Consider the following 22,164-nt stretch of genomic DNA (forward strand, 5'->3'; position numbering starts at 1 on the left):
TCCTTCCTGTGCCTTCTGCGAACTCAGGGTTTTCTGGTGTAGCCGTCTCCTTCCTGGGCCCTTTGGTCTGCTCTCCATTTGTCCTGAGAATAAACCCTTCTGCCCCACCCCCCACCCCCAGTGGCCCCCCTGCCCCCCAGCTCCTCCTCCTGATTCACTGAAGTTGGTGTTGCACAAAGTCCTCTGCCTGTGAACCCGCGTCCCTAAGCATGCGGTCTGTGAACCGGCGTCCCTAAGCGTGCGGCCTTTGAACCTGTGTCCCTAAGCGCGCAGCCTGGGATGTGGAGGGGAACCTGGAGAGGTTTACACATTTTCCTAGCCAGACCCTCAGTATCAGTGGTTCTCAGCCAGGAGTGGTCTAGAACTTGGGACATCCGGTGAGGTCTGCACACAGTGTGGGTTGCCACACTTAGCAGGGGAGGGGTACCATTCAGCATCCTGCAGTCCACAGGACAGCCCCCACCAGAAGGAATTTTCCAGCCCCAAATGTGAGCAACACAAGCCAGGGTCTGAGTGTCAGGGCTGATGGTAAAGGTATCCCGGGCAGAGAGGGTAAAATTCTTCCAGAGGAATCCAGAGGCTCCTGTGACTTCTCTGTGAGGAGCGTGTCCCCCTTTGAGGCAACCCTCCCAAGAGACAGACAGGGGTCTGTTCTTGTTGATCATCTCACAGAGCTGGAGAACTACGGTTATCCTGGAGGCCAGATTGGAGGCGTCTCTGCACCCAGGCAGTGGCCCGGCTCATCTGCTGCCCAGGGAGGGTGCTCACATGTGTGGCCTTGGGGCCTGTTCTGCCTGGACCTTCACCCCATGGTGACCCCATCTGGGTTTTCCTTGCCCTTCTCTGGACTCAGTGGTCCCAACCCCTCTGAACTTCCCCTGTTATCTTCTTGGGACTTACCAGTTCCATTCTGAGTCCCACATGGTGGCTGGGGAGACTCGTATTGGGTGGAGCTTCAAAGCTGGTGTGACCCTGGGACTGAGGAGGGTGCTGGGGACTTTGCAGTTATGGAGACAGCCAGAAAGCCACAGTCCCTTCTCTCTACACACTGAGAAGGTGCCCACGTGGTGGAAGACATGGCCCTTCCTGCCAACGAGCACCTCCCCTGGGCTCCTGCAACACCAGCAGTGGTGAAGGCATCCCCTCCAGGAACCCTGGCCTGATGGCCTCGGGGCATCCATCACCAGGGAGGTCCTTTCCCCAGTCTTGAGAACACACATGACTTTACATCCAGCCCAGCAGCCCCCACATACCCCTAGGAAGGATTCCCCACTGGAGCCTTCAGAGGGAGCACAGCCCTGCTGGCATCTTGGATTTCTGGTCTCTAAAACTGTGTGAGAATAAATTTATGTTGTTGGTTTTGTTTTGTTTTGTTTTGTTTTGAAGCAGGATCTCACTCTGTAGCCCAGGCTGGAGTGCAGTGGTTCAATCACAGCTCATTGCAGCCTCCACCTCCTGGACTCAAGCAATCCTCCCACTTCAGCCTCCTGAGTACCTGCAACCACAGGCACACACCACCACACCCGGTTAGTTTGTGTGTGTGTGTAGTTTTTGTAGAGATGGGGTCTTGCTATGTTGTCCAGGCTGGTCTCAAACTCCTGGATGCCAGGAGCGGCCATCCACCCTCTTTGGCCTCCCGATGTGCTGGGATTACAGGCGTGAGCCACCACACCCAGCCAATTTCCGTTGCATTAAGCTGTGGGTGTGATAATATGTTAGGGTGGCCTCAGGAAACACCCAACTAATTTGGGAAGATGAGAACAGGGAAATCTATATCAGCTTGTGGGTGAGAAATTTTAGGCACAATAATTACTCAGATGTTCTTTCACTGGCAATCAAAGCAGAAGACATCCGAATGTTCAGGTTTAGTTGTAGGTTCTGTCCCTGAATGTACTGCAAATCCAAGACAAACGTGGAGGGCGATCTGGCCCAGCCAGAACAACAGCTGGTTCCTTACACGGCTCTATCATCAGCTCTCGGTGGACCCAGGTGGCTGCTTGGGCACTTCAGCCAGCAGGAAAGAGGAGGGGATGAAGGAAGGACGTCGTTGGCCCCAGCTGCTAACAGAACACCGTAGGCGGTGGCTCGAGCCACAGGCATTTCTTTCTCCAGCTCTGGAGGCTAGAAGTCTGAGATCTAGGCCGGCGAGGTTGTATTCTGGGGAGGGCTCTCGAACTGGCTTGCAGATGGTCATTGTCTTGTGTATCCTCAGATGGCAGAGAGACAGAGAGAGTCCTGGTGCCTCTTCCTCTTCTGAAAGGGCACTAATCCCATCATAAGGGCCCCCTCATGACTTCATCTTAATCTAATTATCTCCCAGAGGCCCCATCTCTAAATCACACCACATGGGAAGTTTGGGATCCAATGTGAATTTACTGGGGACACAGTTTAGTGCACAGCAGAGGGCGTGGTCCTGCCCATTAAGGATGCTTTCTGGAGGTTGCACACAACACCTTAAAATGCAGGTGCCAAAATTTAGGCACATGGTCACATCTGTCTGCAAGGGAGATGGAAATTGTATCCAGCTAAAATTAAGGAGTTCATATTACAACGTGCTCCGATAAGAGTGGGGATTCAGACTTTCTCCACGACCCTTCATTGCTTCATGCTTCTTCACAGTCCTTCATATCGATCCTGCCATCTCATGGTCCAGTGTGGCTGCTGGAGTGCCTGTCATCACCTCTGCATTCCAGCCAACAGACTACGCCTCACTTAGTCCTGGTGTAGTGTGAGGAATGCAGTCTTTTATCTGAATGCAGTGTGTCCAGTGAAAAGCTGGGGTTCTTGTTATTCAGGAAGAAGGATGGAAGGGCTGGGGGTAGTCAGCAGAATTTTGCCCACCGCCCTTATTGCCCCGAGGACCTTGGGTAGAACACTGACATGTAAACCACCCTCCTGTTTGATCATTAGCTGCTCAGATTCCATCCCTGCAAAGCCCACACCAGAAACTCCCCAAGTGCATGAGTCACGACTTTTCTTCTTCTTGTTCCTAGGGTCTAGGCTGCTGCAAGGCACGTCCCAGGAGGGTTAGCTGGGCATGTGCTGGCCAAGCTGAAGCTGGGCTGTACTGAGCAGAGCCTCGGGATGGGGAAGCAGCGCCTGCCGTGGTTGCAGCGCCTCCAGGTAACCCGCCGTGTGCCCGATGCTGGGAGCCTCCCCTGAGCGCTCTCAGTTCAGGCTTTCTGCACCTGGCTTCCCCACCAGAGGTACTTTCCACCCGCACCTTCTGCAAGGCTTCAGAACTCTTTCTAACAAACCCCGGGGGAGGGAGCGCGTTTCCCTGCAGCCAGACGTGCTCAGTGACATTCTAGAATCAAGATCTGTTCAGCGCTTGGCAAAGGCCCATTCCATAAAGGACAGAGGCCCAGCCTTGGGAGGGTACAGGAATGAGGAGCAGGGTGACAGGACTCTCAGCAAGTCTGTGTGCCCAGGGGTTCCAGCCAGCGTGGCTTGCCATGCTCCAGGCTGGGCTCAGAGGCTCTGGCTTCCCGTCCCTCTGAGAGCATCTCTCTGCACACACAGAGGGGTGGGGACCAGGCCTCTTGTCTGCTCCGGGTGATGTGACTCAGCTTGGACAATGACGACATGATCCTGAGCGTGACGGGATGGGGAGCGTTTCCTCCTTCTCCAGGGCCTACAAACCCTGGAAATGCATCCACGATGCAAATAGCGACAAGCATCATTAGTGGACGCATCCATTCTGTTTGAGCTGGAAATGCTCAGGGCTGCACGGCCCTTTTCTGGGAGGAGCGGTTCCTGTCGTCATCCTCCTCGGCACCGTGGCGTCTGATTCCCGGGAGGGACAGTCCGGCAGGTATAAAAAGCTCTTGCATGACAGGCCTAGAGGAATTAGAAATATTATTTTTCAGGCACTTCCAAAAAATCAAGTAATTAGAGCTCATGCACGTAAAAAGACCTGCCATGAGATTTGTGGATTGTTTTTTAAAGGAATCAATTTATATATTAAAACAATAAAATACGTCCAAGGGAGCACGAGCCTCTCTAATGCTTTCGGTGTCTTCTCAGTGCGGTTCCAGAAAACTCTGCCCCAGAGGAAAGCAAGGACGGCGTTCCCTGGGCCCTTCCTAGTGGTATGTGGGGGCTGCTGGGCTGGATGTAAAGTCATGTGTGTTCTCAAGACTGGGGAAAGGACCTCACTGTTGCTGCTGATCCCAGCAATGTGTCCACTCGAATCAGTTCAGTGTAAAACAGAAAAAAAAAAAAAAAATGTTCTTGTCCTTCCAGGTCCTAATGTAGAAAGCGAAATGGTAGAAAGTATTTGATGTTAAATTTCCAGCTCGTAAAAGCAGATGCAAGTTCATGGTTGTGCACGGCCGGCCGTGGGGAGGCCAAGGCTGGGAGGGTGGGGCCCATCCTGCAGGCGCGAGGTTAACCTCTCCCTGCCCACAGGGGCCTGCAGCTTCCCCTCCCCCAGATGATGGCTTGAATGGCATTCCCCACAAAAGGTGCTGAAGTCCAATCCCCAGTACCTGTGAGTGGGACCTTCATTGGAAACAGAGCCCTGGCAGATCAGGTTAAGATGAGGTCACAGGTTGGACCCAACAAAACTGGCGTCTTTACTGAAAGGGGCGATTTGGACACAGAAAGGCATGTCCAGGGAGGTCAAACTGAAGACACAGGGAGAAGACGGTCATCTCCAGGAACATCTCAGGCCACCAGAAGCTGGCAGAGACCAGGACCAGAGGCTGCCTCATAGCCCCAGGAGGAGCCGGCCCTGACCACCCCTACATTGCAGACTTCTGGCTTCCAGGGCCGTGAGGTCAGGGATTTCTGAGGTTGGAGACCCCAGCGTGGTGCTTTGTTACGTAGGCTAGGCTGACTCATACACCCCGACTGATGAAATGTTTCACCATCAGTTTCAGTTGTGAGCTGGTCACCGGGCCCCAAGAGAGCCCAGGCACCCCGGCCCACTCTCCACCCCGGGTTTCTGCCCACACTGATGGCTCCTGCGTCACCATGGCCGGGTGGGGGCACTTCCTCCACCCAGCCCTGGATCACATGACAATTCCCTGCTCTCACTGTCCCCGTGACCCCCTCAGGGTCAGCGCTCCCTCAGCCCTGCTGCCCAGCGTTTCTGACTCTGGAGATCCCTCTGTTGAGAATGGGGGCCCCTGGGTCCTGGAGCTCCCAGCACCCAATCCCAGCCGAGGCCACTGCCTGGGCTCCTTCCTCCCGGAGGCTGAGCCGGTCCTTGTCCCCCTGCCCTGGCACTGTGCTGGCTGTGCTCTCTTCTTGGTGGAGGTCAGGAGCTGGCTTCAGGGTACCCTTGTGGTTTCTCCTCCAAGACATGGGGCCATATTCACAAATCCCTCCCAGGGTCTCTTCTGATGCCTCGATAGTGAGTCACTGAGGGCCCCCGAGCCTGGGGCCCAGGCCGGGTAAGGCAGATTGCCCAGCGTCTCCTCTCCTCCCCTTCACTGCCTTGAGAGAGGAGCGTCCTTCTCAGCTGTTTCTCCACACGGAGGACAGAGGCCACGAGGCCTCACCGTCCTGAGAGCCGTCCCAGTCACCACCCTCAGAACTGGCCATGTGGCTCCAGTGTGGGTCCAGGCTTCAGAGGATTCGGGCCCATGAGGCCAGGGGAACACCCAGCGGGAGGCCTGTCCCTGCTTTCCGACCCTCCCCTGACCACGTCTGGCCTCTATCTGGGGGCCTTCCCGGGTTTGCCTCCTCTTCTGGAGCCTGAGAGGGCCTTGGGTGGAGCTCAGATGTGCCGCTGGGAGAGCCGCGCAGGGCGACGCCCCTGGGGTGGGAGATGGAGCTGGGTGGGCCAAAAGGGGGTGCCTGTGGGTGGGGCCTACACCTGCACACTTGTCTCAGCAGGTGTGACTCAGGCAACTGACCCTGGCTGAGGCTCAGGGACCCCCGAAAACTTGCTGTTTGATTGGAGACATTTTCGAAACGAGTCCTTGGTGGCAACCCCAGGTTGGCTCCACAGGGCCCCACAATCTGTCTTCCGGGTGCTTCCAAAGCAGGGGCTCAGGCCGGTGGGGCACCCCGACCCTCGCTGGATGCTCCTGCCACCCTCCGCTGGTCCGCTCCCTCTTGAGAGGGGCATGGGCTTGGAACCACAGCCTATGAGCCCATCCACAGACCTTGTTTCCACTCACTGGCGGCATTTCTCATCAATGCTCATGGAAACCACGCGGGAGGCGGCTCTGCCCCTGGATCTACTCAAGGGGTCATAACACATTTCAGAGCCAGTCTTATCGCCACTGCTTTATAGGAGTCAAAAATACAATGTTTTCAAGATAAGGACAGCCTGGCAGACCCACAAAGTCACAGGGCACAGAGCTGCCCAGCACCCTTTCTCCCCCAGCCCAGCCTGTGCCAGCCACGTTGCCCTGACAGGTGCCACATGAAGGCCTTCACCGTTGGAAATGGTGCTGTGTGGCAAGAGCACCTGGGCCGGTGATAACAGCAGAGAGTGGCGGGAGGACCCACCACCGTGGCTCCATACTGCAGGCAGAGCCCTGGGCCCAGCCAGAAACTGAGCAGAAGCCATGCGGTGCGGAGGCTCAAAGTTCTTGGAGAATGGCTGCCTGGCTTCCTCCTTTCTCCAGACAGCAAGACCCAGGATGGGTCTGGGGTTGTCCGAGGACACAAAGCTGGTTTACGGAGGGTTGGCCTGGGGACCAGGCTCCTGGTGCCTGGTTCAGAGCCTTTCAATCTCCATGTTGCCACACCTGAGCCAGTGCGACACTCAGCTGCAGAGGCCAGCCTGTGAGCCCAGGGCCATCGAGAGGCAGATGCCAAGACAGGATGACGGGCAGGAGGATTTCATCGGGAGATCAGCAGTGTGGGAGGAAATGGGGAGGGAGCCAGGAGGCTGGGAAGGCCGCAGGACAGAAATAAGAGTCTGACTGCCAGAGAGGTGGGGAGGGGAGGGAGCAAAATGGCAGGTGCAAGCTGTGGGGAGCCCTGGAGACATGGCCGGGGCAGAGGGGTCCCAGTGGGGGACAGGAGTGTGGCTGATTCTCAGCTGTGTCCCCAGTAACTTGAACAGTGTCTGGCATATAGTAAATGCTCATTGTAGGTTTGATGAGTGAGTGAGTGAATGCAGGGCTGGCGATGGGCTAGTGGAGGAAACGGGAGAGACTTGCGCGTGGGAAGGGCTCTTGGAGCCTTCTGCCAAGCAGAGCGGAGCCTGAAACAGTACGGAGCGTCTAAGTCCTCTCCAGACCGTGACCCCTCGGCCGCCCTGACTCAGCCCTGTCTGCTCCCTGCCATGGAGGTCTTAGACATGCTGTCCCGGGCTGCAGCCTGCTAAGCAGGACCTTGAGAATGAATGTGCTGCCTGAAGTGCATGGCCAGCCTCCTTTGGTGCCAGCCCGCTGGCCCTGGTTGTGGGGAAATGCCTTCTGTATTGCTTCGTAATGGCCTGCTTTGTTCAGCCAGCTTTGCACTTGCAGCCAGCCAGCTTGGCAGCCGAACGGCCACATGTCGGTCATTCAGGCAGCAGGTCGGCCGTGGAGCTGGGTGGCTTCCAGCTGCCCGTGGGAGCCAGCCTGACACAAACCTCCTCCCTCCTTATGAGAAGGGGCCGGGCACGCAGGAGTGCGGCCTGGCTGCATTTTCAGCCATTTCCCAGGTTATTTTCCTGGATGCAATGACAAACCAGCCACACTGCTGCCCATGTGGGCCTGGGTCTCCCCGGGCTCAGGAGGAGCCCCACAGGTGCTTTATGAGGATGGGCTGGGGAGAGTGGAGGAGGCATCCCCAGCCTGTCCCTGCGAGGTGCCCAGGTCCAGGCTGTGGCATGCCCATGTCCCCAGGTGCCCGCATGGCAGAGCCAGGCCACCTGCTGTGCATCCTCTGGCCCTGTGCTGGGAGGGCGGCACTCAGTGGATGCCAGCCGTGCTCCCACCTCGGCCTCCACATTCACTTTGCCACAGGTAAAAGGGGAGCATTGCGCTGGCCCAGTGACCCTAGACGTGCTGACCTCACAGGGAAAAGGGGAGCATTGCGCTGGCCCAGTGTCCCCAGACATGCTGACCTCACAGGGAAAAGGGGAGCATTGCGCTGGCCCAGTGACCCCAGACGTGCTGACCTCACAGGGAAAAGGGGAGCATTGTGCTGGCCCAGTGACCCTAGACGTGCTGACCTGCTGGGAGGGGCAGTGGGTCTGCCCAGCCTCCGAGTCAGGTGGGAGCTGCTAAATGTACCCATTTGGGCTCTGTCCCAAAACCGCTTGTGGGAGCCTGGAGATCTGCATTTCCACATAGTTGAGGTAACTCCCAGATGATGGATGTGTTGCGAGGCTGAGAATCCCTACATCACCTTCCCAGGGACAAGCTGATTGCACCCTCAGCTCCCCATCCCAGGCTCTGGCTTTGCTGGGGCCTTGCCGTTCCAGCCCCAGGTTCACGAGCTTGCTCCTACAGAGCAGACACCCCTCAGCCCTTCCCTAAGACCTCTTCTGCGTGCCGAGGGAGCAGGTGGATCTTTCAAAGCTTCCCCCGAATGCCCAGTGTCCGCTCCTCTTGTCCTTGCTTGTGAGTCATTCAAGTGGCTCCAGCTCCATGCTTGCCGAGTTTCCTGGGCTTCCCTAGCAAAGTGCCCCAGAATGAGTGGCTTAAAACAACAGAAAGGTCTTCTCTCCCAGCTCTGGACACCAGAGGAGCAAGATCGAGGCACACTCTCCATGAAGGCTGAGGGGTGTCCCTCCTGCCTCCTGCAGCTCCTGGCGGCTCTGGTGCTCCAGGGCTTGTTGGCCGCCTCTCCCCATCTGTGCCTCTGCCATCAGCCATGTCAGAGACAAGGAAACAGAACCAGGGCTTCCACAGCCATACACACCTTGCCACCGGGGGAGAGGCTGCTGGGACCCCACCCCTGTCCCCCAGGCCTCCTGTTCCCAGAGAGGACCCCTGGGAGACCCCGCCCCACCCCTGGCAGGGAGGAGCTGAAGGGTCCTTCTTTGAGCACCGTCACTCCACAGGCCAGGTCACCCCGGTCTGACTGCAGCCTCCCGAATCACTCTTAGCTCAGGGAGACACCACATGACCACGTCCCCGACGCGCCTTCTGGTTGGGGTGAGGCTCTGACACCACAGAAGCCAACAGGGTTCAGACGTCCTGGTTCCCGATGTCTTGCAAGGCCTTGAGCCGTGTTGGGGGCATCCTGTGCGTGTGAGGGCCAGCGAGGGCTGGCACTGTCTGCTGCTGCTCTGCATGAGGAGGGCTGAGGTTGCTCCCTGAGCCTGGTGCAATCCTCAGGGTGTGCATGGGGCACCCCTACCCCTTTGCCCTCTCCTGATCAGCGGCAGACATTCTGGTCCAACCAAAGGAACCACCTCCTGAGGGCAGAACCAGGCTCCACGCTGGGGTGACTGCCTGCCCCCTGGGTGGGCAGGGCTCTCCCAGCCCCTCTTGTCTCCAAGGACAAAACTTGGGTCAGGGCCTGGCTATGCATGGGAGGGAGCTAACCTCTGCATCCACCAGCTCTGAGTCAGCCAAGAGCCCTGTGCCCACAGGACCTCCTGGAAGCTGAGGCCACCGCATGCAGGCCACTCTCCTGGGTGCTGGCCTCCATCTGCACAGCCCTGGCTTCGAATGCTCCTTTTGCCTTCTGGTCACCACTGCGGTTGGTGCTCACAGGACTTCATCACGGACAGGCCTGCGTTCAGATCCTGCCTGGTCCTTGCACCCCATGTAACCCTGGCCAGGTCCCCACTCTAGGTCCTCTTACCTGTAAAGTGGGTGGTGAAAGGAGACAGTGCGTGGAAAGCACCCGGCAGGGCTCAGGGAGACCAAAAATGTGATCCCCTCTCTAAAGCGTCTCTTATTTCCAGGGACCTAAGCGGAAGAAGCCAGTGCTTAACCAGAGGAGTGAGATTCAGGTGGAAGATCCCAGGCACTGGCTCCCCAGCTGGCTCCTCTCAGGGCCCAGCCAGGGCTGCAGCTGCCCCACCTCGAGGCTCACCCCCAGGCATGCAGAGTGGAAGACTGGGATCCCCAACATCCATGGGCTCTGCTGGACTTGCTGAAGCTCGGGGCTGGGTAGGCACTCCCAGGACTGGCCCCTTGGCCTGGGCACTGTCAGGGCCCGAGGGGCACAAACGTCACTCCTCATCCATGGGGCTGTGTATAGAGGAGCCGTTTCATGGTTAGAGCTCCAGCACCCAGACAAATCCCACTGGAAGCCTCAGGGTGGGGAAGCTGCATGTGCAGAGGTCCCCAAGCCACATGGTGCCTCTGGGGTGCTGTTGTTGCAGAGCCTTGGGCTGGGATCCTGACTCAGCTGCTTCCCAGCTGGGCTGCCTTCATATTTAAATTTCAGTTTCTTCTTTTGCAAAGCGTCAATCGTAATACCCACGAGTCACCTGTACAGCTCTAGACAGGATTCCGAGAATAGCACTGGAGTGAGGGAGATGCGCTGTTCGCCATGCAGTCATGCAGGAAAGTCCTACGAAACACAGGTGACGATCGCCTTCCGTTCCACCATCCGGCAGATGTCAGTTCTGACAAATGTTCGTGTCTTTTCTTCCAGCTTATTTTTCATAATAGAGTGTAATACAAATTGGAGCCATCCTGTACACCTGCCTCCCTTTCCAAGGTAATGTATCAGAGCATTTTTCTATGTCATTAAATAGTCCTTTCTGACATGACATGGCCTTATTTCAGGGCTGCTTTAGGAAATGTGGGTTGTTTTTGACTCTTCACTATTACAGATTTATGACACTTGCAGGGAATATTGTCATAAGGGAATCTGCACACTTGCAAGGTTATCTCCTAAACGTCCGAGTGAAATGCACCGGTGCCTCATGTCCCCTGTTGCTTTAAAACGTTGCTCTGTCCCCTCCCACCAGTGAGACAAAGTCAGGCTCCAAATCCCTGCACTAGGGAGGGGTGAGCCTTGGGGTGGGGCAGCTGCAGCCCTGGCCAGGCCCTGAGATAGGCCAGCCCTGGGGGAGGCCAGCCTGGGAAGCCAGTGCCTGGGATCTCCCACCTGAATCTCATTCTTCCGGTTCAGCAGTGAAGCTGAGCCTCACCAAACCTTTAGATCTCAATTCCTGTTGACAGGAAAACATTGGGAAAGAGAGAAGGAGGACCAGTTAGATGTCACCGCCAGTCAGCAGATGAGACATCAGGAATGAGAGAGGTTTTGAGTCTCAGTGTGGGGGATGTCCAGGCGAGGTCAGTGGGGAAAATCCAGTTGGCGTTACCCCTCCCCCACACACCAGTGTACCAGGTTAGCTGCTGTTGGGCACGTCACCTGTCACCGGTGTGTGCACCTTGCGGGTACCACCCTTGGGCGTATCTCAGTGCAACTGGGGACACATGTGGGCGTTGCCTCCCTGTGGTGGGAGACACACCCCTGACTCCAGGGTCAAGCAAGCAGCGAGAGGAAGGCTAGAGGCCAGATCCCAAGTTTCGTTCCCAGAGCACAGAGCCAGGGCACTCCTCCTGCCAGTGGCTTCTGAGGCCCTCCAGCCCCAGTGACCCCCGGCTGCACCTTCTCTTCCTCAACTCTCCCCTCCTTCACCAGGTTCTCTGAGTCAGCAAGGCTGGGCCAGGAGCTTTGATAAACACACTTCTCCGGCGCCAAGCAGCTGGCAAGGGTGCAGGAAGGAGGGGAGGAAAAAGGCTGGGGACATAACCAGAGTGAGACCTCGGGGATGGGGACCAGAGCTTCAGCAAACAAAGCAGGGATGCCGCAGGTGGGGACAGGGCCCCTCATCCCCTAGCCTTGCACACCTCTGTTTATGATGACAATTTCCAAACATAGAAAATAGGAGAATTGTATGATATCTCTTATTTCCATCAAAAATTAACAGTGTCGGGTCTTTTGCTGTGAGCGCTTTGTTGCTGATGTGTGGATGAAATTCTTTTTTTTTTTTTTTCTTTTTTTTGAGACAGAGTCTCACTCCTTGCCCAGGCTGGAGTGCAGTGGTGCGATCTCAGCTCACTGCAAGCTCCGCCTCCCGGGTTCATGCCATTCTCCTGCCTCAGCCTCCCGAGCAGCCAGCTGGGACTACAGGTACCCGCCACCATGGCTGGCTAAGATTTTGTATTTTTAGTGGAGACAGGGTTTCACTGTGTTAGCTGGGATGGTCTTGATCTCCTGACCTCGTGATCCGCCCGCCTCGGCCTCCCAAAGTGCTGGGATTGCAGGTGTGAGCCACCGCACCCGGCCAATACCAGCACTTTCATGAGATTAGCTGGGCTCAGTGGCTCACACCTGGAGTCCCAGCACTTTAGGAGGCTGAGGCAGGTGGATTGCTGGAGCTCAGGAGTTTTGAGACCAGCCTGGGCAACATGGTGAAACTCATCTCTACAAAAAACACAAAAATTAGCCAGGTGTGTTAGCGTACTTGTGGTCCCAAATACTCAAGACACTGAGGCTGGAGGATGGCTTGAGCGCGGGAGGTCAAGGCTGCAGTGAGCCAAGATCATGCCACTGCACTCCAGTCTGGGCGGCAGAGTAAGACCCTGTCTCAATCAATCGTCAATCAGAATGAATAAATAAGTTATGAGCTTACATTCACATTTCCAGTTCAAATTTAAGATGACAGTGCTACTTTTAACCTATTGGATTTTGTATTTGTGTATTTTTTTCTCTTTCGGTAATAATTATTTTGGTTCCTTACATCATTTGCATAATTACTTTCTGGCTTTATCCTAGAAGAGGAAAAAATTTAAATAACAATGCCAGACTTAACACTAACACTAAGACCTACTGAATGATACATTTGATTTCCTTGCCATTAAAATACATGCCACCAGTTAAAAAAAAAAAAAAAAGCCTAAATTCTGTACTCTAAAGCCACTTGAAATAATTTTGTCTTTGTTTCAGTTATGTCACAAACTCTACATAAATTTCCACTTTCGTTGTTTTCCTTTTCTAAGGATGTTCTCTTTTAAACTTAAATTTTAACAACTTCAAATTGTTTTGAATATGGAAAACATTCACATAGTTCTGGGGTCAAACACTAAAGACAACTTATCTTCAGGGCAGCTTCCATTTCTAACTCCACACACACGTCAAGTCACCATTTTTATTAGTTTCTGATTTATCTTTCCAGTGCTTTTCTTTTGCATCTATAAATAAACACGCACATATGCATACTTTTACACTTTATTACGCAAAAGACGGGTCACTGCGTACTGCCGCCTGCTTTTGCCACTTAACAATGTATCTGGAAATGGCGTCTTATCAATCCCTGGAGAAGGGGGCTGGGCCTGGGTTGGAGGGAACCCAGCAGGCTGGGAAGGAGGGGTCTGGAGCATTTTCTTCTCCAGGCAGCAGGAGCACTGGTGGTGGGGGAGTGACCTGGGGTTGCCAGGAACAGATGTTACTGGCATGCTTGAAAGAATATCAGGAGACAATGTGACTGCTCAGTGTGGTCCAGGCCCTGATCCTAAGCAGCCTGATGCATCTCAGCTGAGACTGGATTCCTCAGCCATCCTGGGGTCTGTAGGAGGATGGCACTGGGCTACATAGCGGCCCCCCTCAACTTACGTCTACTCAGAAATGGGGAACGTGACCTTATTTGGAAGAAGAGCCTTTGCAGATGTGATTAAGTCAAGGTGAGGTCCTACTAGATTTGTGTGGACCCTAAACCCCGTGACTGGAGTCTTACAAGAGGAGGGGACACACAGCAAGGCCAGGGAGAAGGCCACGTGACCCCGGGGGCAGGGATGGGAGCAGTGCAGCCACAAGTCAAGAATGCCAATGGTTGCCAGCAACACCAGAAGCTGGGAAAGCGAGAAATGGGTTCTCTTCTAGAGCTGACAGAGTAGGGCTGGCTCTCCTCATGCCTTGAGCTCAGGTTTCTGGCCTCAGAACCGAGAGGGAATACATTTCTGTTGGTCTCGGCCACCCCTTTGGTAGCACTTCGCTTGGCAGCTTCAGGATGCTCCAGAGATGGGATGGTCTCTGAGGCTGATCCCTGCCCTCACACCCATGACCAGTAGCCTTGTTCTCATCCGAGTGTCCAGAGAATGGACTGGAGGAGTGCAACGTGGGGAGGTGCAGGTGTCCCACTGAGCCCAGGCTGGATGGTGGCAGAGAGTGGCACTCCCACTGAGGCACTGGTGACTGCCTGGCCAGCAGGGGAAACCGAGGCAACCAGGATGGCTTCATGGCCGGACTTGGGGAGAATACACCCATCAGCAGAGCAAGTGTTGGGGGAGCCACTGGGAGCCCGGGAGAAGACGGGGGATGTGGGGTGATGGGGGCACCGGGAGGAAACATCCCACCAGACAAGTGGAGAGGCAGCTGGAGTGTTCCAGGGTCTGGGGCTCGCAGGACGGCTGAGTGTGGGGGTGCTGAGGACTCGGTGCCTGCACACTGGTGTCCAGGCAGCCCTCACTCAGCCAGCTCTCCGAGTTGTTTCTACAAGGTTTATGGAAACGCAGTTTTGCCCGGGAGGTGTGTGTGTCTCTGGGAGCCGTTGAATGTCTGTTTACAGTTGCCATTCCTGCTGGGGTGATTAAAAGCGCCATCGGAGTTGATTGTAGCCTGGGTGGTCTCTTGATCTGGGGGTCTTCTGGGTTGAGGGGGTGCTCTTGCCCTTCCCTTTCTGGTGTAGCACGAGCCTGAGCTGGAGGACAGAGGCCCCCACACCCACCTGGCCAGAGACCACAAACCCAGACGACCCCTGCGAGGTGGAGTGCAAGGTCTCGCAAACCCAGAGGCTCGGCTTGGACAGAATTTCCTGGCTGCTCCAGTCTTGAGCCTTTCCATCTTGTTTGTCTTGCTTTTAGTCCTGTCCATCTGGAACAGCTCAGCCTCACCCCGTGTGTCCAGGGATCTGCTGGTCTTCCCCCTAGCTCTGTCCCCCTGTCCCACACCAGCCCCTCCACCTGGCACATGCCATGCAGTGAACCCCCCTCACTTCTCCAGGGTGCAGCTGGAGGCCCCAGGAACCTACATGTGAGCCCTGGGAAGCAACATGAGGCTTCGTGGGCCAGGCGGGGTCCAAGCTCAAAGGCCAGGTCCGCAGTGCCTACTAGTGACCTTCGGCACACCAGCATCCTCCCGAATCAAGGATGCCCTTGCTCTGGGTCTGCTTCTGCTGTAGGAAGCCTTCGATTCAGGCTGAGATAGATGTCACAAACAGAACCGTCTCCCCGGGGCAGGTGGCCTGTGCTGGTGGATGGAACCTCTGCCGTGTCATGGCAACACAGACAACGGCCGCTGTGTGTCCCTCCCAACCCCAGGCCCCAGTCCTCGGACAACTCGTGGGACAGTGCGGGGAGCTCACAGGCAACTCTCCCTGCCGCAGGTGCCACTGCTGCCTGTGGGGAGGGGTTCCTCGGGAGCCCCACGTGCCCTCAGAGTCTCCAGACAGGGAGGTCTCTAGGGTGGCACAAAGCCCGTGACAGCCCCCAGCTCCCACCTTTAGGACCAGGTGGGAGAAGTCTGCCCCTTCTACTGCCTCGCTGTCCTTCAGGGCAGCCTCTGCTGCTGCTCCAGTAGAGCCAAAAGGGACCAGGGTCCCAGCATGGTGGTTTAAGAGATTATGCTGGGCACCGGCAGCATCTGCCAGGGGTGATGCCCCAGAGCTGCAGTTCCAGGAGACGTGGGTGTGAAGGTTTAGGTGCAGGGACTGGCCACAACCTAAAGGCCCAGCACGAAGGGGTGGTTCTGAAAATGAGGGTCTTTCCCCGTGTGTCCCTATGACGGCGTCCTCTGTAGCCATCAGAACCACGCAGCAAAAGGAAGCGCATTCATCCCGGAAACACTCCCGCTCTGTGGCCACGAGGAAGCCTCAGCCCGCAGGACAGTCAGACCCCAGTCCATGTTTCAGGCTGAATGGACCCCGCCAGGATCGGCGGGGTGGCTCAGGAAACAGTCTCAGGGTTGGAAATGTTTCTTTCTGGTTTGCAAGTTGAGCACCTGTTAATTTTCACCAGAAAAAACAGAGAGGCTGCCATGAAGCAGGAGGCATGCAGGGTGGCTACAAGATTCTTTCTGCTTCTGGATGAGGAAGGTGGCAGGGAGGAGTTTACTCAACACTGAGTGGCCGCTCCTCAAGAAGAAAAGTTGTTGTGGATTTTGAGTTTCACAATTTCTCCAATCTCTTTGAACTCCCCTCACCACACCCCACTCCAGACTCCTGAAATCAATCACAAATCCAAAGTCAGCAAACTTTTCCCAGGGCCAACACGGAGCTCCTGAACCAAGGCCCCGGGGCTGGGTGCTGGGGCTCCCCCTGTAATCCCAGCACTTTGGGAGGCTGAGTTTGAAACCAGCCTGGGCAACATAGCAAGACCCTGTCTGTATAAGAAATTTAAAAATCAGCTGGGTGTGATGGTGCTTGTGGGCCCAGCTACTCAGGAGGCTGAGGCGGGAAAATCACCTGGAAGCCCAGAATTCCATGCTGCAGTGAGCCATGATCACATCACTGCATTCCGGCTTGAGCAACAAAGTGAAACACAAGCAGACAAGCAAACAAAGCAGACTCTGGACTTGGAGGCAGCCGGCAAGTCCACATGGCCTAGACCAAAGATCTTCCACCCAGGCCATGAGAGCATCCCCCATGCAGCCAGGCAGCTCAGCTCGCCTGCACGGGCTCCCCAGCCCGGGAGAGCTCAGCCCTCGTGGGCAGCCACTGCACACATGCCTGCACTCTGGCTGTGGGACAGAAGCTGCCCCCCTGGGCTCGGTGGTCCCTGTTCTCCCTGCTGCAGTGACCCTGTCACTCCAGCTCTGCTCCCAGTCCTTCTGGACTCACTCATGGATCTGAACATTTCAGGCTAGAATGGTCTAGACCTTAGGCTGGCCTGGGTTCTCCCAGGAGGCACTTCTGAGTCCCTGAAGTTCAGCAGAGGAGCGCAGCAAAGCCGCTCAGACACACCCAGGCATGACAGAGCCCGGTGGGAACGCAGCCCCTACAGGGACTCTCCCTGGTGCCGGTTCCTCTGCACCTGCCGTTCTATGTGTCCTGCTGGGTCAGTGTCACCTGGGCTCCCCTCACACCCACTCCCCACTGACTGAGGAGGCCACACAGACCCAGGCCTGAGCCCCAGCCCACTACCTGCAGGTTCAGACACTTGGGCATGTTTCTCAGCCATTCGGAGCCTCGGTTTTCCCATCTGGGAAATGGGGACAGTGATATCTCAGAGACACTGTAGCAATCACCGGAGGGGACCACAGACCACTGTCGGCGGGGGTGCCAGGGATCGTGTCCGCATCTGGTGAGGAAGGGTCCAGCCTGACCCTTGGCTTCCTCCATCCCAGATGTCCCTTGAGACATGTGGCCTGGGGTGGGGGATCCGGAGAGGAAGGGAGATAGGCCAGGATGCACGGTGACCCCAGGTGAGGCCCACAGATCCGGGTAGATGACCACCACTCCCACTGGAATTCTCAGAACTGGGCGCCCATTGTTTGGAAATAATTATTTTTGTGCAGTCCTTAGTTTCCGTAATTAATTCTTTGATAACAGTCCCTTCTACAACAGCTCCTCGCAAAGATTCTATAGAAAGCGCCAGGTGGTTTCAGCTGGGCCGACGGCAACAGCCTTTTCTCTGAGCTCGAGGCCGAGGCACAGCCGCAGCAGCAGAGAAATGCCGGGTAAAGAGACCTTGGACATTGGGAGGGGCACCAGCAGAGCAAGGGGCTTCCCACCGCCGCCTCCCTCCCCACAGGCTGTGGCAGGCTCCGGGGGCCCTGCTCTGCAGAAGGGCCTTTCCTTCCAGAGCCCTGCAGCCTCTGGAAGCCAGCACTGGCCCCACCAGGCCAGTCCTCCGAGTGCGTGGAGTGGGGCCTGGGGGCTTGAAGCCCCAATCCGATGGCCACAGCATGGTCAGAGCCTGTCGTTTATGGCGCTCTGTGATGGGATGGGGGCACTGCCACAGAGGGAAGAAAGAGAACCAGCCTCTGCCTTCCCAGGGGCCTGATCCTATGGGGATGTGGGACACTCATGCTCAGGGGACCCAGATGCCATAAACACAGCTGCCCCTGGCGGCCCAGGTCAGGAAGGGACTCAGATGGGTCGGAGCCCCACCTCTGCGGCGGTTTTGGAGAATAGCCGAGGAGTGAGTCTGTATGTGTATCCGGCCACCCCGGACACTCCCCTCTTCCACCTTTTGGGAGCCAGAAAGGCTCCATCTTCCTGCCCTGCCTGGGTTTGCCACTCGTAAAGCCTAGACCATCCTACTTCAATATAGTATTGCATGGCTGGGGTCCTTTCTGTTATAAGTGACAGAATCCCAACCCAAGCTCATCTCAGAAAAGAAGGGCGTTTACAGGTTGACTTACCTAGAAAATGTGGGGTACAGTGGCTTCAGGTGTAGCTGGGTCCAGGAGTTCAGAGGCTGTCACTAGACACCATCTAATTCAGACTCTGAACTCAGTCCTGCCTGTGTTGGCTTCAGTATCGGGAATGACGGCCTGGGAGTTCTAAGCGCAGGGGCTCCTCGGAACTTCCAACTTGGAGGGTCAGAGTGCTTCTGTCTTCACTGTGCCAGCAAAATCCCGGGCAGGGCTTTGATCCTGTGGGCTCGGGCCCCATGCCTACGCCTGCTTTGCTGTCTGTGGTGGAGGAATGAGGTCCTCTTGCCGGCTAGCCTTGGGTTCACGTGATCGCCCCGAGGTTGGTGGCAGCCCTAGAAACACAGGCAACAAAATCCATGACACTTCGTAAGAGTCAGCAGGTGGTTTTCTTAAACAAAACAAAGAGGGTTTTGTGAAGAAGAGAAGAGGAAACTGGGAAGGTGAAGATCACCAGGGCCTGACAGCGCTGTAGACGTGATGACATCACTCGGGGCTTGCTTCCTGAGCCTCACGTGCCCGCTGGAGTCCCTTCCATCTCTCATGCCCGGGAGGCCCCGCGATGCACGCGGCCCCAGGAGCACAGCAGGCATCGTACACTGTGCAGTGTGGGGTACACACGTAGGCACTTCAGACCCAGGAATCACGACTCCTCCCTGGGGAGGTCTGTTTGGTCCCCAGTGTAGACACAGATGTGAGATGTGTGTGTATGTTTGCATATGTGTGTGTGTGTTTGCTTGTGTGTGCATGTGTGCATGTGTGTGCTTGCATGTGCGTGTGTGCGTGTGTGTGCGTGTGTGCATGTGTGCATGTGTGTGCTTGTGTGTGCATGTGTGCATGTGTGTGCTTGTGTGTGCGTGTGTGCATGTGTGTGCTTGTGTGTGCATGTGTGCATGTGTATGTGGGAGTGATGGACAGAGAGGGAGAGTGTGCACACGTACTGGGTCTGTGCCCCAAGGGCCATTCCCACCCCTGCCATGGGGATGTGGTGCCCTTGGGGGTCTGCCCTCTGTAACCCCCAGGCATGTGACTTTTCTAAAACTGGCTTTTCCCCTCTTGGCTCCTGTCCATCCAGATCCAGCATCCACGTACGTTTGACGCCAATGGAAACTCTGCCTTGTGACTCGTGGAGTGGCCTCCGCGAGGGACATGTGACTGTGAGGGGGCCAGGCTGGGCTCGCTTGTGCGGAGGGGAGGGCCACGCTGCGGGGGTGGGGGGCGCCAACCCCATGAGGCCAGCCTCAGGGCAGCCGGGGCAGAACCTGTGGCTCTGGGGTAAACGCCGGGGCCGGCTTAAAGGAGTCAGCTCTCTGCAGCCTGCCTCAGCTGAGTGGGAACGAGTCCAGGCTTCCAGGCATTTAGAACCCGAGCAGCTGCAGGGACAAGCTGGGGCCTCAGCCTTCCCTCCCCCATCCCAGACCCTCTCTGGCCCCTCTTCACCCAGCCAGATGAGTTGCTTGGGAAATCTGGCCTGTCGTAGGCTGCGGAGAGATCTGAGGAGGAAGGAAACCATTTCTTAGCACCTCCAGCAATCCAAGCCCACCTCGAGCCCTCCACGTCCGGACTTTATCCTCCTTTGCAAGTCTGCTCCTGTTTCTGCGCTTCCAGGAGCCTGGCTGGGGCTGGAAATAGAAATGCATTCCATGCATTCATTCTCTCAACAAATATTTACTAAGCACCTCCTCTGAGCCGCCGGAGCTGGGCACTGCGTCATCCTGCGCCTCCTCATCCTCCCCCGCCTCCTCGTTCTCCTCCTCACCATTGAGCAAAACAGACAAAGCCTGCACCTACGCGGAGCAGATGCCCTAGTCGGGGAGCAAAGGGAGGGGAAGAAGTGTATCTCATAGTACATGGGCGGCCTGAGAGCTTCGACAGGGCAGCTGGGAGCCGGGGGTTGCAGTTCCACCTGGCTGTTGGCAGCCCTTGCTCAGATAGTCGCCGGAGGCTGTGAGTCCAGCAGCGTGGAGCTCCCTCGACTGCTGCGTGGAGCACAGACGGTGGCAGGGGTGGATGGGAAACCGTAGGAGTCTCGTGCAGTCATCCAGGCCAGAGAGGCAGGGAAGTGGGCAGATTCCGGATGCTTTCCGATGACAGAGCTCGTGGGGTTCCTGGAAACCAGGAGAAGGCGATTCACTCTGAGCAACTGGAAGGATGGATCTGTCACCCCCCGAGAGGGGGATGGCCATGTGCAGGGAGGGGAGGCGGGAGCGGCTGTGCGCTCAGGCAGGAGGGATGTGTCTCCCGTGAGACGTTTGCTGGACGTCCACTTGAAGGAAGCAGACAGGGACACAGTCCGGAGACCAGGGGCGAGCGGGGCTACAAAGACACCCAGGAGTCATGGGGAATCCTCACTGCCATGACAAATCTCTTTTTAATTCCTGAGACCCAGGAAAAGCCTTGCAAATGTTTATCTGGCATCTCCCCCCACTGTCCCCACCTTGTAGGGAAATGTCCCTCAGGACTCCCGGGCTGATTTTGAGTCCTTCCAAGGATTCAAAACCCTCCTCGTTCTCCTGAGACTGGAGACACGCTGGTCATGGGTAAGCCTGCACGTCCCTCTCTCTGTCAGCAGAAACCCCACCATCCCCCAGGAGCCCTGACCACCATAGGGGGCCGCAGTCTGATGGTGAGGCTGCTCCTGTGGCCCAGGTCCTGAAATCAGGAAGAAATTACATGAGAAGGCTCCTATCCCCCAGTTTCCGGCAGGGACACTGGCACCCCACCCTCAGTGTGATGGAAAAACGCAGGGGGTTGTGTCTGCGTGTATGGATGTTTGTGCGTTTGAGAGTATGTGTACGTGTGTTGTTTGTATGTGCTTGTGAGCATGGTGCATGCACGTGTGATTTGTGTGTGCTATGTGTATATGCATGAGCATTGTGTGCATGCGTGTGTATCTGTGTGTGGTTCAGCATATGTGTGTGTTTGTATGTTATGTACATGTGCTCTGTGTTGTGTGAGTGCATATTATATATGTTTGTGCATGAGAGTTCACACGTGTGTGTATGTTCTTGTGTGTGTGTGGACGTGAGAGTTCACACGTGTGTGTACTTGTGTATGTGTGACGTGTGTATGTCTGTGGAGTGTGCAGCATGCACGTATATTTGTGTGTGTGTGTGTACTTAAGTCTGGTGTAGGCCGGGTGCGGTGACTCATGCCTGTAATCCCAGCACTTTGGGAGGCCGAGGCAGGTGGATCACCTGAGGCCAGGAGCTCGAAACCAGCCTGGCCAACATGGTGAAACCCCATCTCTACTAAAAATACAAAACTTAGTGGGGCGTGGTGGCGGGCGCCTCTAATTCTAGCTACTTGGGAGGCTGAGGCAGGAGAATCACTTGAACCCAGGAGGCAGAGGTTGCAGTGAGCCGAGAGTGCACTCTAGCCTGGGCGACAGACTGAGATGCCATCTCAAGAGTGATTGAGTGACCTCACACAGAGCCCTCTGGGGCCACACTCCTCAAAGGCAGGGAGCAGTGAGTGCGTGTGTGCAGGCCGGGCAGTCGTGGGTGCTCCGTCAGCAGCAGACAAGCATCCCCCGACCCCGGGGACACCAGATATGTCAGGAGAGACTCACCCTCCACCTCCTGGCTGTGGGCAGAGAAGCTATTCCTTAGGCCAGGTTGTGTCTCCAGAGGAGGGGAGGGAGTTCCGAGAGGGTCTGAGGGGCAAGAAGAGGAAGTGAACATCCTCAGGTGAACCACAGCTGGGGTAGGAGAGGGCAGGAGGGGGTCTGGGAGGGCAGCTCCACCAGAGACAACTTCCTGTGAGTGCTTATCAGGACCTTGGCACATAAGGAACCCAAATGCCAATGGGTTAGCAGTGGGCACAGAGCTGGTCACAGGGTGTGTGGTCTGTGGTCAACAGTTTGGGGAAAGACCACGATGCAGTGACAGCAGTGTGGGCCATGGCTGGGCAGTGAGCTGAGGG

The 22,164-nt window shown here is 56.3% G+C and overlaps 1 protein-coding gene and 1 long non-coding RNA gene across 2 annotated transcripts; one reads left to right on the plus strand and one right to left on the minus strand.

Annotated features, from left to right (window-relative positions):
• The first annotated feature begins 2,814 nt into the window (after positions 1-2,814).
• On the plus strand, positions 2,815-10,608 carry LOC117095850. The gene is made up of 3 exons (XR_004442205.1): positions 2,815-3,814; positions 4,027-4,091; positions 9,812-10,608. It is a non-coding gene; the product is annotated as an uncharacterized LOC117095850 (long non-coding RNA).
• A 2,469-nt stretch (positions 10,609-13,077) lies between these two features.
• On the minus strand, positions 13,078-21,124 carry LOC117095849 (putative uncharacterized protein encoded by LINC00322). Its single transcript, XM_033232613.1, is given in 8 exon segments — positions 13,078-13,884; positions 13,887-14,013; positions 14,015-14,055; positions 14,058-14,156; positions 14,159-15,864; positions 18,229-18,575; positions 19,764-19,862; positions 20,147-21,124. Coding segments are annotated over 5 exon segments (1,431 nt in total). The 5' UTR covers positions 15,000-15,864; positions 18,229-18,575; positions 19,764-19,862; positions 20,147-21,124; the 3' UTR covers positions 13,078-13,561.
• Between the last annotated feature and the right edge of the window lie 1,040 nt (positions 21,125-22,164).

Source organism: Trachypithecus francoisi, unplaced genomic scaffold, assembly GCF_009764315.1.
Source record: "Trachypithecus francoisi isolate TF-2019V2 unplaced genomic scaffold, Tfra_2.0 Lachesis_group14, whole genome shotgun sequence".
Lineage (NCBI taxonomy): Eukaryota > Metazoa > Chordata > Mammalia > Primates > Cercopithecidae > Trachypithecus > Trachypithecus francoisi.